This window comes from Globicephala melas, chromosome 6 (genome assembly GCF_963455315.2).
Source record: "Globicephala melas chromosome 6, mGloMel1.2, whole genome shotgun sequence".
Taxonomy (NCBI): Eukaryota; Metazoa; Chordata; class Mammalia; order Artiodactyla; family Delphinidae; genus Globicephala; species Globicephala melas.
Genome location: NC_083319.1, coordinates 97,078,943 through 97,098,307, shown reverse-complemented (window position 1 = coordinate 97,098,307; position 19,365 = coordinate 97,078,943). Strand labels below are relative to the sequence as shown.

General features: G+C 37.8%; 1 protein-coding gene across 1 annotated transcript in view; it reads left to right on the top strand.

Moving 5' to 3' along the window:
- The window catches only part of LOC115840087 (zinc finger protein 25-like), a 29,196-nt gene extending 13,368 nt beyond the window's left edge, over positions 1 to 15,828 (top strand). The window contains exons 4-5 of the mRNA XM_060301220.2: positions 8,503 to 8,595; positions 13,374 to 15,828. Of these exons, the coding sequence (XP_060157203.1) occupies positions 8,503 to 8,595; positions 13,374 to 14,461 (1,181 nt within the window). The 3' untranslated portion in view covers positions 14,462 to 15,828. The remainder of the gene's footprint in view (positions 1 to 8,502; positions 8,596 to 13,373) is intronic.
- The last annotated feature ends 3,537 nt before the right edge of the window (positions 15,829 to 19,365 follow it).

Here is a 19,365-nt window from a genome sequence, read left to right as displayed (position 1 = left end):
AGTTTGAAAATCTCATGTTTGGACATACTGACTTTTTTTTAAAAGCTGCCATTTAGAATAAGTCACAGGGGAACAGAAATGTTTGCCATTCTAATATTAATATTAGACTTTTGAATCATCTGGGAAAATTTGTTAGAAATGCAGATTCTCATATGTCACCCCAGAACATTAGACATTCTAATATTAATATTAGACTCTAATATTAGACTTTTGAATCATCTGGGAAAATTTGTTAGAAATGCAGATTCTCATATGTCACCCCAGAATCACAACTTAAGAACCACTAGAGTAATAGAATGCTCAGTTGGCCGGGTGCCCTTTGAAATTAATGAGGAATTCCTGAAGGCACTGAATATGGCAGGTCTATTAGGACCATATGGCCCTTTGACTTGGGAGTCCCAGTGACTTTCTCAGAGTGCCTCTGAGGTCAAAAGCTGCCATAACGACACTAAGGTATTAGCCTTTTGCACCATTCACAAGCAAACAATGCAGTTTCCAAATAAGTATATGATTGGAACATAACAAAATGAGTGCAAAAGCACATGAGAACCTACATGTCTTATTAAAGAGATCTATGTCAGTTTTTATATCTGATGTAAATATTGGTAATCCTTTTAACAAAACCCTTTGGAGTCTTTTAGTGTTTTTCTCCCCTCCAGGGAGTATATTGTCCTGCCTTGAAGTTCAGTTCTGGACTTTTGTTTTAACACTGTTTTCTCAACATGTTCATGTTTTTCTCTATCTTCTTTAACCTATGGAGTGTATTAGAATAGCAGCTTTGAGGTCCTTGGAAGCAAATTTAATCTCAGATGACATTTTTTCTTCTGTCCCATTGATTGACTTGTTTCCTGGTCATGAATCATGTTTTCCTTCTTTTCATACTTGGTCATTTTTTTAAAATTTAATTTTAATTTTATACTGGGGTATAGTTGATTTATAATGTTGTAGTAGTTTCAAGGTACAGCAGAGTGATTTAGTTTTAAATATTCATATAAGCATTCTTTTTCAGATTCTTTTTCCATATAGATTATTATAGAATATTGAGTAGAGTTCCCTGTACTATAAAGTATATCCTTGTTTATTTGATATATAGTAGTGTGTATATGTTAATCCCAAACTCCTAACTAGTCCCTCCCCCGCCTTTCCCCTTTGGTAACCATAAATTTGTTTTCAAATTTATGAGTCTGTTTCTGTTTTGTAAATAAGTTCACTTACATCATTTTTTTAGATTCCACATGTAAGGATATCATGTAATATTTATCTTTCTCTGTCTGACTTCACTTAGTGTGATAATCTCTAGGTCCATCTGCAAATGGCATTATTTTATTCTTTTTGCTACAAATGTTACAAATGGCATTAGTTTATTCTTTTTTATGGCTGAGTAATATTCCACGGTAGATATGCACTGCATCTTTATCCATTCCTCTGTTGATGGACACTTAGGTTGCTTCCTTGTCTTGGCTATTGTAAATAGTGCTGCAGTGAACATTGGGATGCATGTATCTTTTTAAATTATGGTTTTCTCCGGTTATATGCCCAAGAGTGGGATTGCTGGGTCATATGGTAGTTGTATTTTTAGGTTTTCAAGAAACCTCCACACTGTTCTCCACAGTGCTTGTACCAAATTACATTACCACTGACAATGGAGGAGGGTTCCCTTTTCTCCACACCCTCTCCAGCATTTATTGTTCATAGACTTTTTGATGATGGCCAGTCTGACTGGTGTGAGGTGATACATCATTGTAGTTTTGATTTGCATTTCTCTAATAATTAGAGATGTTGAGCATCTTTTCCTGTGCTTTTTGGCCATCTGTATGTCTTCTTTGGAGAAATGTCTATTTACATCTTTTGCCCATTTATTGATTGTTCTGTTTTGTGGGGTTTTTTGATATTGAGCTGCATGAGCTGTTTGTATATTTTGGAGATTAATCCTTTGTCAGTTGCTTTCTTTGCAAATATTTTATCTCATTCTGTAGGTTGTCTTTTTGTTTTGTTTATGGTTTCCTGTGCTGTGCAAAAGGTTTTAAGTTTAATTAGGTCCCATTTGTTTATATCTGTTTTTATTTTTATTACTCTAGGAGGTGGATCTAAATAGATGTTGCTGCAATTTATGCCAAAGAGTGTCTGCCTGTGTTTTCCTCTAAGAGTTTTATAGTATCTGGCCTTACATTTAGGTCTTTAATCCGTTTTGAGTTTATTTTTGTCTGTGGTGTTAAAGAATGTTCTAGTGTCATTCTTTTTACATGTTGCTGTCCAGTTTTCCCAGCACCATTTATTGAAGAGGTTGTCTTTTGTCCATTGTATGTTCTGGCCTCCATTGTTGTAGATTAATTGACCATAGTTGTGTGGGTTTATTTCTGGGCTTTCTGTCCTGTTCCATTTATCTATATTTCTGTTTTTGTGCCAGTACCATACTGTTTTGATGACTGTAGCTTTGTAGGATAGTCTGAAGTCAGGGAGCCTGATTCCTCCAGCTCTGTTTTTCTTTCTCAGAATTGCTTTGGCTATTCAGGGTCTTTTTTGTCTCCACACAAATTTTCAATTTTTTTCTTCTAGTTCTGTGAAAAATGCCATTGATAATTTGATACGGATTGCATTGGATCTGTAGATTGCATTGGGTAGAATAGTCATTTTGATAATATTGTTTCTTCCAATCCAACAGCATGGTATATATTTCCATCTGTTTGTGTCATCTTTACTTTCTTTCATCAGCGTCTTATAGTTTTCAGAGTACAGGTCTTTTGCTTCCTTAGGTAGGTTTATTCCTAGGTATTTTATTCTTTTTGATGTGATGGTAAATGGGATTGTTTCCTTAACTTCTCTTTCTGATCTTTCATTGTTAGTGTATAGGAATGCAAGAGATTGCTGTGCATCAATTTTGTATCCTGCAACCTTTCCAAATTCACTGATTAGCTCTGGTAGTTTTCTTTTAGCATCTTTAGGATTTTCTATGTATAATATCGTGTCATTTGTGAACAGTGACAGTTTTACTTCTTCTTTTCCAATTTGGATTCCTTTTGTTTCTTTTTCTTCTCTGATTGCAATGGCTAGGACTTCCAAAACTGTAAAAGTGAATAAAAGTGGCAAGACTGGAGATCCTTGTCTTGTTCATGATCTTAGAGGAAATGCTTTCAACTTTTCATGGTTGAGAATGATGTTAGCTGTGGGCTTGTCATATATGGCCTTTATTATGTTGAGGTAGGTTTCCTCTATGCCCACATTTGGAGAATTTTTATAATAAATGGGTGCTGAATTTTGTCGAAAGCTTTTTCTGTTCTGTTGAGATGATGATACAGTTTTTATTCTTACATTTGTTAACGTGGTGTGTCATACTGATTGATTTGTGCATATTGAAGAATTCTTGCATCCCTGGGATAAATCCCACTTGGTCATTGTGTATGATTCTTTTAATGTATTGTTGAATTCGTTTTTTTAGTATTTTGTTGAGTATTTTTGCATCTATGTTCATCAGTGATATTGGCCTGTAATTTTCTTTTTTTGTGGTGGCTTTGTCTCATTTTGGTATCGGGGTGATGGTGGCCTCATAGAACAAGTTTGGGAGTATTCCCTCCTCTGCAATTTTTGGAAGAGTTCCGGAAGGATAGGTGTTATCTCTTCTCTAAATGTTGATGGAATTCGCCTGTGAAGCCATCTGGTCCTGGACTTTTGTTTCTTGGAAATTTTTTAACCACAGTTTCAATTTCAGTACTTGTGATTGGTCTGTTTATATTTTCTATTTCTTCCTGGTTCAGTCTTGGGAGATTGTACCTTTCTAAGAATTTGTCCATTACTTCTAGGTTGTCCATTTTATTGGCATATAGTTGCTTGTAGTAGTCTCTTATAGATCCTTTGTGTTTCTATGGTGTGAGTTGTAACTCCTTTTTCTTTTCTAATTTTATTGATTTGAGCCCTCTCCCTTTTTTTCTTGATGAGTCTGGCTAAAGGTTTACCAATTTTTTATCTTTTCAGAGAACCAGCTTTTAGTTTCATTGACCTTTTCTATTGTTTTCTCAATCTCTCTTTCATTTATTTCTGCTCTAATCTTTATTATTTCTTTCCTTATGCTACCTTTGGAATTTGTTCTTTCTCTAGTTGCTTTTGGTGTAATATTAGGTTGTTAATATTTGAGATTTTCCTTTCCTGTGGTAAGGTTGTATTGCTATGAACTTCCCCCTTAGAACTGCTTTTGCTGCCTCCCACGTTTCAGATCGTCATGTTTTCATTTTCATTTGTGTCAAAGTATTTTTTTATTTCCTCTTTGATTTCTTCAGTGATCCATTGGTTGTTTAGTAATATATTGTTTATCCTCCATGTGTTTGTGTTTTTTACAGTTTTTTTCCTTGTAGTGGATTTCTAATCTCATAGCACTGTGGTTGGAGGAGATGCTTGCTATGATGTAAATCTTCTTAAATTTTCAGAGGCTTGATTTGTGACCCAAGATGTGATCTATCCTGGAGATTGTTCTGTGTGCCCTTGAGAAGAATGTGTATTCTGCTGTGAGATGGAAATGTCTTATAAATATCAACGAAGTCATTTAAGACTTGTGTTTCCTTAGTGATTTTCTGTGTGGTTGATCTGTCCTTTGAAGGTGGGGTTTAATAATAGTGGCATTGAAATCTCCCACTATTATGTGTTACTGTTGATTTCTCCTTTTATGGCTGTTAGTATTTGCCTTATATATCAAGTTGCTCCTATGTTAGGGCATATATATTTATAATTTTTATATCTTCTTCTTGGATTAATCCCTTGATCATTATTCAGTGTCCTTATTTGTCCTTTTGTAACAGTCTTTATTTTAAAGACTATTTTGTCTGATAAGAAGATTGGTACTCCAGCTTTCTTTTGATTTCCATTTGCTTGGAATATCTTTTTCCATTCCTTCACTTTCAGTCTGTATGTGTCCCTAGGTCTGAAGTGGGTTTTTTGTAGACAGCATATATATGGGTCTTGTTTTTGTATCCATTCAGCCAGCCTATAAGTCTTTTGGGTGGAGCATATCTATATGTATGTTCTTATTGCCATTTTGTTAATTGTTTTGAATTTGTGTTTGTGGGGCTTTTTTCTTCCCTTCCTCTTTTCTCTTTGGTGATTTGATGACTATCTTTAGAGTTGTGTTTGCCTTGCTTTGTCTTCTTTTGTGTGTGTGTCTCTATTGTAGATTTTCAGTTTATGGTTACCATGAGGTTTTGATATAGAAGTCTGTATATAAACAAGATTGTTTTAAGCTGCTGGTCTTTTAATTTCAAATGCATTTCCAATATCCTACATTTGTACCATCCTCTTCTCACAGTTGCTGGCTTTGATATCATTTCTGTGTGGATGATTTCCTACCTTTACTGTTTGCCTTTACCAGTGAACTTTTCCATTAATAATTTTCTTGTTTCTTGTTTCTAGTTGTGACTTTTTCTTTCCATCTGGAGAAGTTCCTTTAGCATTTGTTGTAAAGGTAGTTTGGCGGTGCTGATTCTCTCAGGTTTTGCTTGTCTGTAAAGCTTTTGATTTCTCCATTGAATCTGAACGAGAGCCTTGCTGGGTAGAGGATTCTTGGTTGTAGATTCTTCCCTTTCATCGCTTTCAGTATATCATACCACTCCCTTCTGGCCTGCAGAGTTTCTGCTGAAAAATCAGCTCATAACTTTATGGGAATTTTGTTGTATGTTATTTGTTGCTTATCCTTGTTGCTGTTAATACTTTCTCATTGTCTTTAATTTTTGTCAATTTGATTAATGTGTGTCTCAGTGTGTTCCTCCTTGGGTTTTTCCTGACTGGGCCTCTGCAGTTCCTGGACTTGGGTGACTGTTTCCTTTCCCATGTTAGGGAAATCTTCAGTTATTATCTCTTCAAATATTTTCTCAGGCCCTTCCTTTCTCTCTCTGTTCTTCTGGAACCCCTATAATGCGAATATTGGTGCATATAATGTTGTCCCAGAGGTCTCTTAGACTGTTCTCATTTCTTTGCATTCTTTTTTCTTTATCTGTTCTGCAGCAGTGATTTCCAACAATCTGTCTTCCAGCTCACTTATTTGTTAGTCTGCCTCATTTTTCCTGCTATTGATTCCTTCTCATGTATTTATATTTCAGTTATTGTATTGTTCAACTCCCTTCTCAAAGCTTCTAGTGCATTATTAAACATTTCTTCTATCTTCTTCATCTGTGCCTCATTCTTTTCCCAAGATCTTGGATCATCTTTATTATCATTACTCTGTATTCTTTTCCAGTTACGTTGGCTATCTCTATTTCACTTAGTTGTTATTCTGCAGTTTTATCTTCTTCCTTTGTCTGGGCCATACTTCTCTGCTGTCTTATTTTATCTAACTTTCTGTGTTTGTGGTCTCCATTCCTCAGTTTGCAGGACTGTAGTTTCTTTTGCTTCTGGTGTCTGCCCCCTGGTCGGTGAGGTTGCTCCAGAGACTTGTGTAGGCTTCCTGGTTGGAGAGACTGGTGCCTGCCCACTGGTGGGTGGAGCTGGGTCTTGTCCCTCTGGTGGTCAGGGCCTTGTCAGGGGGTTTGTTTAGAGGCAGCTGTGGGGTTAGGAAGACTGTAGGCAGCCTGTCTGCTGGTGGGTGAGGCTGTGTTCCCACCTTGTTAGTTGTTTGGCCCGAGGCATCCCTGCACTGGAGCCTGTAGGCTGTTGGTGGGGGCCAGCTGTCGGTGCCAAGATGACGATCTCCCGAAGAGCTGATGGTGATGATTATTTCTTGAGGCCTCCGCCAGCAGTGTACTTGCCCCCACAGACAGTCACGGCCAACCCCCGCTTCTCCAAGAAACCCCCCAAGACCCACAGCTATGTCTGACACAGGCTCCTATGGAGTCACTGCTTTGCCCTGGTTCCTAGTGCACGTGAAACCTTGTGTGTGTCCTCCAAGAATGGAATCTCTGTTTCCTCCAGTCCTTTGGAGCTCCTGCACTCAAGCCCCACTAGTGTTCAAAGCCAAATGCTCTGGCAGCGCCTCCTCCTGATGCCAGACCCACAGACTTGGGAGCCTGACGTGGGGCTCAGAATTCTCACTCCTGTGGGAAAACCTCTGCGATATAATTATTTTCCAGTTTGTAGGCCACCTACCCAGTGAGCATGGGATTTGATTATATCACAGAAGCTCCCCTCCAACCGTCTCGTTTTGGCTTCTTCTTTGTCTTTGGGTGTAGAATATCTTGTTTGGTAGGTTCAAGTCTTTTTTGTCAATGGTTGATTGCAGTTGTGATTTTGATGTTTTCATGAGAGGAGGTGAGCTCAAGTTCTTCTACTCCGCCATCTTGTCTCCTGCTCCCCGCCCCATACTTAGTCATTTTTGATAGTGTGCTACATATTGTGACTTTTGCATTGTTGACTGCTAGATTTTGTGATATTTGTTTAAATTCTTTGGGGCATTTTTTGGGGGAGTAGTAAATTAGTTGAGAATAATTTTAATCCTTTCAGTGCTTGCTTCTAATGTAATTTTTTTTTTTTTTTTTTTTTTGCGGTACGCGGGCCTCTCACTGTTGCGGCCTCTCCCGTTGCGGAGCACAGGCTCCAGAGGCGCAGACTCAGCGGCCATGGCTCACAGGCCTAGCCGTTCCGCGGCATGTGGGATCTTCCCGGACCGGGGCACGAACTCGTGTCCCCTGCGTCGGCAGGTGGACTCTCAACCACTGCGCCACCAGGGAAACCCCTAATGTAATTTAATTCAAGTAAATCATTTAAATTAACTCAGTATTTGCTTGTTATTTCAGGTCTAGAGCATTCTTTAAGACTAACTTGGTCACAGTAGTAGGACAATAATACTCTTGGATACAGAGCATCTAATACCTCACATAGTAGAAGATCTTTCCACTCTTTCCAAACATCCTGTCTCTGTGTATGCTTGGGAATTTTTCCACCTATTGTGTTTGGGTTCTTTTTCCTGCATTGTTGGAAGCTTTCTTATATGAATGTACAAATTTTACTCAAGGTGACCTTTCTGTTAGAGCTTCCTGCCTCTCTCTCAGCATACCTCTTTCCTCTGAAATATTTTACTCCAGAAATTCTAATTGTTTTGGCTTTCCTGAACTCTGAACTTTGCATTCTGTAGTTCAGCAGGCTGTGATTTGGTGTCTTCTTTCTGTACCATAACCTAGAAATTCTGTTTCTTTCCCTTCTCTCAGAGGTCCTTGTTTTCCAGTGCCATTGTCTCATGTGTAATCCCTAAAGGTCATTATTTTATTGATTTTGTATGGTTTCCAGTTGATTGGCTTGTACCATTATTCCTCTTACACCATGATGGTCATGATTGGAAGTTCCTGTGCAGAGCCTCATTTAAACCTCTGTACATGTAGACTCAATGTTATGTATCCTTATGATTCAGGGCTTTAATGAGATCAATTCCTTTTTAGAGTCAGAAAAAAACTATATTGTAGTTTCCTCTCCAAAGGAAAGGTCAAATGAGCACCATAACTTTGCTACTCCTATAACTATTCCTTCCTTCACATTCATGTGCATTAAAGCCAGTTCAGCTGATCTAAATGCCATATTATTTCCCATTTACAGGGTATTATTTTACAAAACCGGATGTAATCATCAAGTTGGAGCAAGATGATCCATTGTTATTAGAGGAAGAATTTCTAAACAAGAGCCATGCAGGTGAGTTGAGTACTTTAGACACAACTCCAGGGGAAGTTAGATCCAAAATGGTCAGTTAGAGGTGGACACTGTGAAATAGTTTAAACACTTTTCTTTGTGAGGACTTATATCTTGAAGTGTGTAAAGAGTATACCAAATATGATGTAAATGAGTGTGTAAGAAAAGGGATGGAATATTAGCACATTGATTTTCTCATCTTACAAATAGTAAGCTTCAAGATACAGTACAAACCCAAATACATAGATGATTGTTCTAAATATAAATGATATAAACATTTCCATTCAAACATGCAATTTAGCAGTCATTCACATGGGGAATTTTCTTCAGTTTTATGCATTGTTACTTTAGAAGTCAAGAGTCAGTAAATCATGTATTTGGTCCTGGTTTCTCTGTTGTTTCTGTGGCCTCTTTAATATCTCTACACTAGACCATTTCATATTGATTACAGCACCTTTATGACATGTTTTAATAATGAGCTGATCAAATTTCAAAAAATACTCATGAGATTTTTTTTGGCATGATATTAAACCTTGAATTTAACTTTGAAAAATTGAATTCAGCCTTGACTGAGATTAGTGAATCCTGAATTATTTTTATATGTTTTCTTAATTTACCACTTTATATTTCTGATTTTCCAAATTAATTTTAGGTATGTCTCAAATACAGTCTAATAGCATTTTCTTTTAATAGTTTACATTAGCCCATTCATATTGATCGGCAGTTACTTCTAAATGCTGTTTCTGTGTATAATGTTACAGAAGCTCTTCAGTAATAGCCCTGCTTTCTTTTCTTTTTAGAATAAGTGTGTTTTTCTCCTAATAACGTAGTTAGGTTGTACTTTGGCTTAAGGTGTGACCATAAAAATTTATAATCTCATGCAATTGCTTAATGATCCATTTATTTAGACAATGTCTAGTAATCACCTGATGTGTAAACAGTTATGAAATTAAAATGCTTACTTTCTCTTCCTTCCCATATTTTAACTTTAGTTTCTTTTATAATCTCTTATTATAATCTCTTATTATATAATCTCTTAGTTTCTTTTATAAATCTTTCTTAGTTTTTACCTCTTCAATATCATTGTGACCGTTACTTGATTTGTCAGCTGTAAGTTATGTATTTGGCTTCCTAGCTTTTCAAGATGTGAAAAACATCAGGATTACATCTCATTACTTTTGTTACATCTTACTTTTCCGATATTGAATATATTTTTTCTAAACGTCCAAATTCTTAAGGCCTCTAAAAGAGAGTTGTAAAACAGCACAGAAATGAGAGTAATTAATTACTATAAATTTTTTGAGTGATGTGATGTGTAATGATGCAGAAACTTGTGCTTAAGAAAGACCTGATGTTTTTCTGATCCAGTCATATTGTTTCTTTATGAGAATGATAATTCCATGGGTGGTCAGTACTATTTCTTATCATGGACAGAATAGTTGTATGTATATTTATGCTAAGTTTCATATTTTTATAACCATGAGGAGACAAATCAAACAGTGGGAAATGATATTTGTTATAAATATACCTCAGAAAGAATTTATTTCTATAATACAATAAGGAATTCAGCTCTTAAGACAGATATCTCCTTAGTATGGCCTTCCATGACTATTGTATTTTAAATGTCACTCCTGTGTCAAATAGTCTTATTTCCTCCTTTTTTCTGTTTCATTTTTCTCCCAACCACTCAACACCTAATATACTATTGTGAAGTATGAATTTTTCCCTCTGTCTCTTTCCACTGGAATATAAGCTCTCTGAGAGCAAATATTTAAAATATTTTATTTTCTGATTCAGTACCTGAGACAAAAACTTGGGACTCAAATGTATGTTAAATATTAAACTACTAAAATTGTTAGTAAAAAGGTAAGTAACCCATTTAAAAAAGAGTCAAAGTCCATAAAGAGGCATTTCTCAAAGAAGGGGATGAATGGCATAGATGGAAAAAAAATGCTTACTCTGGGAAGCACAAATTCAGATCAGATCACACTGTAGTATGATGTTCTTCTCACTCAATTTTCAAACATGGAGAAGTTTTATGATTCCAAGAGTATGATGATATGCAGGGAATCATCAGCAAGGCGGGAGCGGTATTAATTGGTATTTGGGAAAACAGATTAGCATTTTCTTTAAATTTTAACATACCTGTTCCCCATGACTCAGTAGTTTCACTCCCAGGTTTATCTTCTAGCGTTTCCTGTACATTTTCACTGGGAAACAAGATACTTTTCATACAACATTTGTAAAAAGGCCAATTTTGGAAGGAACCTCAATACTAATTTACATGTGAACTTAAAGTTAAATCATGATATAATAATACAATGGAATATTACACACTGCAGGACAACCATGGTCTGTGAAGCTAAAATGAAAATTATGCATATGAAATCAAGCAGCAAAAGTCTATTGGTAGAAAAATGCCATATAAATAATGGTCAGAAACAAAAAACTGAATAGTATCTTGTTATTTGGAACAGAATGTTAAAACATACACACATACAAAAATTAAGATGTACTTAAAATGAATGTGTGTGGGTAAATTACTTGGTGTATTATAATGCACCAGAAAAGAATATTCCCTACTTTATTCCTGCCTCTTCTGGGACATTATATATAATTAATATTGTGTAGTTACATTGGATTGACCATAAGGTTGGAGAGAGGTATTTCATACTTATTGGTGCAGCAGTCAAATTTCTTTGACTAAGCCAGTGTAACTGAGAGTGGTCTGGGTAGCTCTGAAACATACTGCATTTAAAAATATATATATATATATATATATATATATATATATATATATATTTTTTTTTTGGCTGCGTTGGGTCTTTGTTGCTGTGCACAGGCTTTCCCTAGTTGCAGTGGGCGGGGGCTACACTTCATTGTGGTGCATGGGCTTCTCTTGTTGCGGAGCACAGGCTCTAGGCACATGGGCTTCAGTAGTTGTGGCTCATGGGCTCTAGAGTGCAGGCTCAGTAGTTGTGGCGCACAGGCTTAGTTGCTTTGCAGCATGTGGGATCTTCCTGGACCAGGGCTCAAACCCTTTTCCCCTGCGTTGGCAGGCAGATTCTTAACCACTTCACCACCAGCGAAGTTCCATACTGCATTTTTAAGGACTACTAATTTATATCATGTCACAGAGGAGTGCAAAAATAATCAGAGAATGAGAGTTCTGTTTCAGATTTAGGAGCACAAAGCTGCATGAAATATATTTTATAGGCTCTAAGAAGGTATCAGTTGAAAGAGGAACCATTAATTTAGGGGTAGCTAAAAAACTGTCAGCATGCCATTAATTTTAAGATGAATCCTGATTTAAGTGATAATAATTTGCTTAAAAATGTGTGTGCCTCAATGTGCACATGTGCTCTCCATCTATTCATTGTTAAGATGAATGGTATAGGCAGTACTTATTGTGAGAGTGTAAATTAGTGTTGGGGAGCTCTAAGAAGGTATTTTCTTGGTCAAGTTTAGAGAATAGTATTGCCTCAAAAGATATCTAGATTAATCTTTAATCCTTAAATTGGGATATAGAGTTACTTAGAGAAAGGATTGTGAGTAGAAGATAAATGTTGAAACTGAAAAATATTATTGTAGATAAGGAACCACTGATAGGAGACAAATAGCCTGGCCAGACTAGATTGGAAAATATGGAGTTGTGAAATGGTAGCTAGAATATCTAATGTGCCTGGAGTTGTTAAAAAAAAAAGTTGTTTTCCAGAATGATGCCACTTAACTCCTGTTTTCTGTTGTATTTAGAGTAGTGTGTTCAGTGCCACCTTAGGTTTTAGCATAGGGCTGACATTTTACATCAAAGGTTAAAATAGCCTAGGTAAGATGAGTCACACATATGAAAGAAACTTTTATGTGAAATGAATAAAAAGGGTATTTCTAAATAGGCTTTTGGAAACAGGTTGAAACATGCTATTTAAGGATCTCAGCTAATAGAAACTAAGTATGTTGAGAAGTAGGTGGAGTGCTTATATAGAGATTAGTCATGGTTAAGACTAGTTTCAAGAGAGTGAGTAATCATAGTGAAAGTGGAAACTTATGATTTGATGTTCAAGAGAGGTTTGTTGTTGAACAACCCTGGTGTAGTAAACTAAGGCATTAGAGCCAGCATATAGAAGTGAATTCGTTCTAGGTCAAATTATGGTTTTACCTCTCATCACTTTTACACTTCTTGTACATTTGTATTTCTGTGAATAACTCCAGGAGGATTTCAGCTTGAGCTATAGAATTGTTTCTATAATCAGGAGAAAATTAGTGCAATTATAAATTTATTTTAGTGTTGATGTGTTTAGAATAGAAAAGGGGGGACTCCAGCCGGAAGCTTGTAGACTTCCCACTGTAATCTCTAGTTGGAAGTATAAGGACCTGGACATTGTTATTCTTCCTCAGTCCAATCCCTTCTTTGATCTATCATTTGAAAACCCTTGTTAACTGATTTTTCTTACAATTCTACCTACTGCTCATAATCAGTCATCCCAGTCTCTCATTTTCAGATTTCCTGAGTGAACCACTTTTGAGAGTCCTATTATCTATTTACCATTCATTTCCTTATTTTTAAAATGCCAACTATATAGTAATAATCATCATAATTTTGTTGTCCTTTTTTCTCAAGGAGTATAGGAATAGTATAAACATTTGGAATGTTTATTTCAGGGAGACTTGGTGCCTAGAAAGCAAATAATTAAATACAATATAGCACATATATATAAAGGCTGCATCCTATAAGAAATGTGTTTAATGTTCATAAGACATTTTAATTTTCTTTATTTTATAAGATAGCAAACTTGATAACCTCTTAGAGAAAAGTCTGGCAAATCAAGGAAAATACTTGCAGGAAGACTTTTTTGCTCAACTTCAGAATAAAGACACAGTTGAGAAAACTTTCCGCCAGGAGTTACACTGCAGAGAACATCAAAGCACTCACTCAGAAATAAAGACCTTTGAAATTGGAGGAAACTTCAGCCCTGATGCAGCCCTTACCTTTCCCCAGAAATGTGACACAAAAGGGAGCTTCCGTCATGATACCATATTTTGGCAAACCTCGCCCGCTCAGTCTACCTTTAGTGTACATCAGAGAACTCAAATAAGGGTGAAACCCTATGGATGTAAAGAATGTGGAAAATCCTTCTCTAGGAAGTATTACCTTATTGGACATCAGAGAACTCATACTGGGGAGAGACCTTATGCATGTAATGAATGTGAGAAAACTTTTACCCACACGTCACACCTCAGAGATCATCAGAGAACTCATACAGGGGAGAAACCGTATAAATGTAGTGAGTGCGGGAAAGCTTTTAGCCATAAGTCAACCATAAAAAGACATCAGAGAAGTCACACAGGGGAGAAACCCTATGAGTGTAATAAATGTGGAAAAGTCTTCTATACAAAGTTTCACCTCACTGAGCATCAGAGTAGTCACACAGGGGCAAAACGCTATGAATGTAGTGAGTGTGGAAAATCTATCTGTAGGAAGTCATACCTCGTTGTGCATCAGAGAATTCACACAGGGGAGAAACCCTATGAATGTCATGAGTGTGGAATACTTTTCTATAGGAAGTCATACCTCACTGGACATCAGAGAACTCATAGTGGGGAGAGACCTTATGCATGTAATGAATGTGAGAAAACTTTTACCCACATGTCAAACCTCAGAGAACATCAGAGAACTCATACAGGGGAGAAACCTTATGAATGTAGTGAGTGTGGGAAAGCTTTTAGCCATAAGTCAACCCTAAAAAGACATCAGAGAAATCACACAGGGGAGAAACCCTATGAGTGTAGTAAATGTGGAAAATGTCTCTCTAGGAAGTCTCACCTCACTCGGCATCAAAATTCACACAGAACAGAAACCTTAACAGTGTAGTAACTGTGGAAAATCCTTCTGTGAAAATTCTCATCTACCTCTGCATCAGCGAATTCACGGAGGAGAAACCCAATGAGTGGGTTGAATGTGAGAAAGCTTTAACTAGATGCCAGTCCTAAAGATTTCAGAGAACTCACACTGGGGAGAAATCCTATTAGTAATGAACGTGAGAAAGTTTTCCCCTATAAACTGAACCTCAGAGTACATCAGACAGTCCCCACGTGGGAGAAACCTTATCAACGGTAGTAAACTTTAGAAAACTTAAAGCAGCAACCCAGGCCTAAGAACACATCAGAGAAGTCACACAGGGAAATCCCATTCATGATGAATATGGGAAAGCTTTTAGCCAGAAGTCAGGTCTTAGGACACATCAGACTGAGAAACTCTATGAATGTAATGGATATGGGGAATCTTTGACTGGAAGTGCAGCATCAGAGAACTCAGGGGAAGATCAATGAGTATAATAAACCTGGAAATTTTCCCTTCGAGAAATCAACCATCAATCAACAAAACTCCCAGAGAAATCCCTCAAGTGCATTGTGTATGGATAGTGTTTCAACCAGATTTCAGCCCTCATTGGACATTAGAGGACTCAAACAAGAGGTAAATCCTTGAAATTAATCACTTATGAACAGTCTTTCCACCAGACTACTCAGTGGGTGTTCGAAATTTACACAGGAAAAACATCCTGTGAAGGTAATGGATGAGGAAAACTTTTCTCCCCAAAGACGACCTTCAATTTAATTGTATTGGAATCCAACATGAGGGTAGTGGGAATTATGCACTTTTTATGTAAAAACTATCATTATGTAAACATGTTAGAGGATACATTTGGATAGTTAAAATACCTCATGTTCCTATTTTCTCTTACTGTCTTCTGGCCAGTGTATAAAAGATATACAATTGTTAGTGAATTGCCTCTTCAGGAAAGAAGCCAAACAATGTTTTCTGCAAGACTTTTATTGTCTCAGGGTCACCAGTGCATTTAGTGTGAACATTATATTCATTATGCAAAAGTCATATGCACAGTCGTTGGGAGAACAAATCTGATTCAATTGAGTTGCTGTGAACAGTGGTACTCACTATTTACCCTGTAAACAGAAAAAGAAGTTGTATTTCCATTCTCTTTTAGTTCAAAATATTTTAAAATTATCTGGGACTCTTTTGATGTAAATGTTATTTAGAAGTGTGTTGTTCAGTCTGCAAATGTTTTGATATTTCTGGCTGTTTTTTTAATTAATTCTAGCTTCATTGTCTTTTGAATTGTGCATTGTGACCCACAATGTTGTCTATCTCAATCAAAGTGCCATCTGAGCTTAAAAATGTGTATTCTGCTGTAGTAGAATAAAGTATTCTATAAACGTTGATTAGATCCCATTGATTGATGGTGCTGCTCAGTTCAACTGTGTCCTTGTTTCGACTGATGGATCCATTAAGTACAAATGGAGGTTTGTTGAAATCTCAAACTATAATTGTTTTCAGTTCTTTTTTAAAAAATTTATTTACTTTTGGTTGCGTTGGGTCTTTATTGCTGCACGTGGACTTTCTCTTGTTGCGGCAAGCGGGGGCTACTCAGCATTGCGGTGCTCGGGCTTCTCATTGCTGTGGCTTCTCTTGTTGTGAAGCAGGCTTAGTAGTTGTGGCGCATGGGCTTAGTCACTCTGCGGCATGTGGGATCTTCCTGGACCAGGGCTCAAACCCATGTCCTCTGCACTGGCAGGCAGATTCTTAACCACTGTGCCACCAGGGAAGTCCCAGTTCTTGCCTCCTATTTTGATCTGTTTTTAAACACATACTCTTAAGGCTTGTTCTATCTTCTGCTGAATCTACCCCTTTACCATTATGTAATGCTCCTCTTTATTCCTGATAATTTTCCTTTTGTTAATTCAGCTTTGTCTGAAAGTAATAAAGCTACTGTAGTTTACTTTTGTTTTGTTTTTTTTTTAATGGCTTTTAAAATTTTATTTATTTATTTGGCTTAGTTGCGGCATGCCAGACCCTTCGTTGTGGTGCGTGTTCTCTTCGTTGCGGCTCGCAGGCTTCTCTCTATTTGTGGCACACAGGCTCCAGAGTATGCGGGCTCAGTAGTTGCGGTGCACAGGCTTAGTTGCCCTGTGGCATGTGAGATCGTAGTTCCCCAACCAGGGACCGAACCCATGTGCCCTGCATTGGAAGGTGGAATTTTAACCACTGGACCACCAGGAATTCCCTTCATCCCTTTACTTTTAATATATCTTTCTACATTCAAAGGGGTTTTGTATAGATAGCATATATTTGGGTCTTTTTTTAATCCACTCTGAGATTGTTTTTTCATTGGTATATTTAGATAATTCACATATATCTGCTGTTTTAAAATATTTATTCATTGTACTTTTTCATTCTTCTCTTTTCCTGCCTTGTGTAAATTTTTTTTTTTTTTTTTTGCGGTACGTGGGCCTCTCACTGTTGTGGCCTCTCCCATTGCAGAGCACAGGCTCCGGACACGCAGGCTCAGCAGCCATGGTTCACAGGCCCAGCCGCTACGCGGCATGTGGCATCTTCCTGGACCAGGGCATGAACCAGTGTCCCCTGCATCGGCAGGCGGACTCTCAACCACTGCGCCACCAGGGAAGCCCTGCCTTGTGTAATTTTAACTGTGCATTTTATGTGATTGCATTTTCTTTCCTCTTGATATACCAATTATCATTTTTAAAGCTTTAGTGGTTGCCCCAGAGTACACTATACACTTAAAGGTAATTCAGGTACTTTCAAATAATACTCTATATGCTGGAAGTTTGAACAGCATATTCCTAGATAGTTTTATTTATATATGGCTTGGTGTCCGATGGCTTCCTGGATCTGTGGTGGGAGTCTGTCTCTAATTTTGAAAAACTCATCCATTATTATTTAAAATATTTCATTTGTTTTTGCCTTCTTCTTCTGGTATCCTCATTATACATATGTTGCTTCCTTTGTAATTGTCCACACATCCCTTGGGTGTTCTGTCTGTTTTTTTTCCTTTTATTCCTCTTGCATTTCAATTTGCTGTTTCCATCTTGAAGTTCATTGATTGTTCCTCTGCTGTGTCCAGGCTACTTGGGAGCCCGTCAAAGGTATTTTCATTTCTGCTATAGTGTTCTTTTTTTTTTTATAAATTTACTTTTTATTTATTTATTTTTGGCTGCATTGGGTCTTTGTTGCTGCGCATGGGCTTTCTCTAGTTGCGGTGAGCAGGGGCTACTCCTTGTTGCAGTGTGTGGGCTTCTCATCGCGGTGGCTTCTCTTGTTGCAGAGCACGGGCTCTAGGCATGTGGGCTTCAGTAGTTGTGGCTCGTGGACTCTAGAGTGCAGGCTCAGTAGTTGTGGCACACTGGCTTAGTTGCTCTGCGGCATGTAGGATCTTCCTGGACCAGGGATTGAGCCTGTGTCCCTTGCTTTGGCAGGCGGATTCCCAACCACTGAGTCACCAGGGAAATCCCTGCTGTAGTGTTTTTAACTACTAACTTTTCCTTTAGGATCTTTCCTAGAGGTTTTTTAATATATATATTTTATTTATTTATTTATTTTTGGCTGCGTCGGGTCTCAGTTGCGGCACGTGGGATCTTTCATTTCAGCGCATGGGCTCTTTGTTGTGGTGTGCGGGCTTCTCTCTAGTTGTGGCATGTGGGTTTTCTCTTCTCTAGTTGTGGAGCATAGGCTCCAGGGCGCATGGGCTCTGTAGTTGTGGCGCGGGGGTTCCATAACGCGTGGGCGCTCTAGTTTTCGGCATGTGGGCTCTAGTTGAGGTGCATGAGCTCAGTAGTTGTGGCACACAGGCTTAGTTGCCCTGCGGCATGTGGGATCTTAGTTCCCTGACCAAGGATCGAACCCTCGTCCCCTGGTTGGAAGGAGGATTCTTTACCACTGGACCACCAGGGAAGTCCCTTTCCTACAGTTTTAATCTCTGTTCTCCTAATGTCCATTTGTATTTGCGTGTCATCCTTTTTTTTGCAATAGAGCCTTTAGCCTATTAATCATATTTTAAAATTCCAGTCTGATAATTACAAAATCTGTCAAATTTAAGTCTGGTTCTCTTGCTTGCTTTGTCTCTACATACTGTATTTTTTCTTGTCTTGTAATACATTGTAATTTTTGGCTGAAAGCCAGACATAATTTATTGGGACTTCAGTGAGAGGGTTATGTTTATCTTGCTAGGACTTATGCTAGCATGTTCACTGCACTGTTCACTGTTTGCTATACCTGTAGGTGTCTAAATCAATTTCCTCTAATACGCTTGTTTTTCTGTTCTTGATTGTCTTTGAGTTTCCCTAGAATTTCCTCCTCAGAGTCTAAATCTTGCAGTTCTTTCAGCTGTAATCCTCTTTTATGCAAGAATCCTGTTAATGAGTTAATAGGTGTGGAGGGAGGGGAAGCAGTCTATGATTACATATCAGTCTTTTACTTGACCTGTGCCCCTGGGATGTATCCTTCTCAAGTGCTTCTCAGCTTTTTGTTTCCTGTAGGTGTGAGAAACAGAGAGGCTTGGAGTTGAGTGTTTTCCTTCCCCTACATGAGTTAGATTAACTCAGAGTAATTTCTCTTAAGAACAGGCACAGAACAGTATGCTCTGGATATATTAAAAATGGCTCCTTTTCCCCCTCCCTGCTGGAAACACGAGGGGATTTTTCTCTGACCGTCATCAGGAGAACTTGGTGGGGCTCCTTGAGGTAAAACTCATGAACGTCTGGCACTTCCCCTAAGAATAGGCTCACGGGAGTTTCTAAATCTCAAGCTAGTCCATACTCAAGCTCCAGCAGTTTGATTATATTTACCTACCAGTTTCTGGCTCTAGCAGCTTCTTCTCTTGGCAAGCTGTGTTTCTCTGTATTCACCTCTTTTGGGGCAATTGTTTTCCCAGTGACCTTCTTGCAGCAAGGGGGACCCCT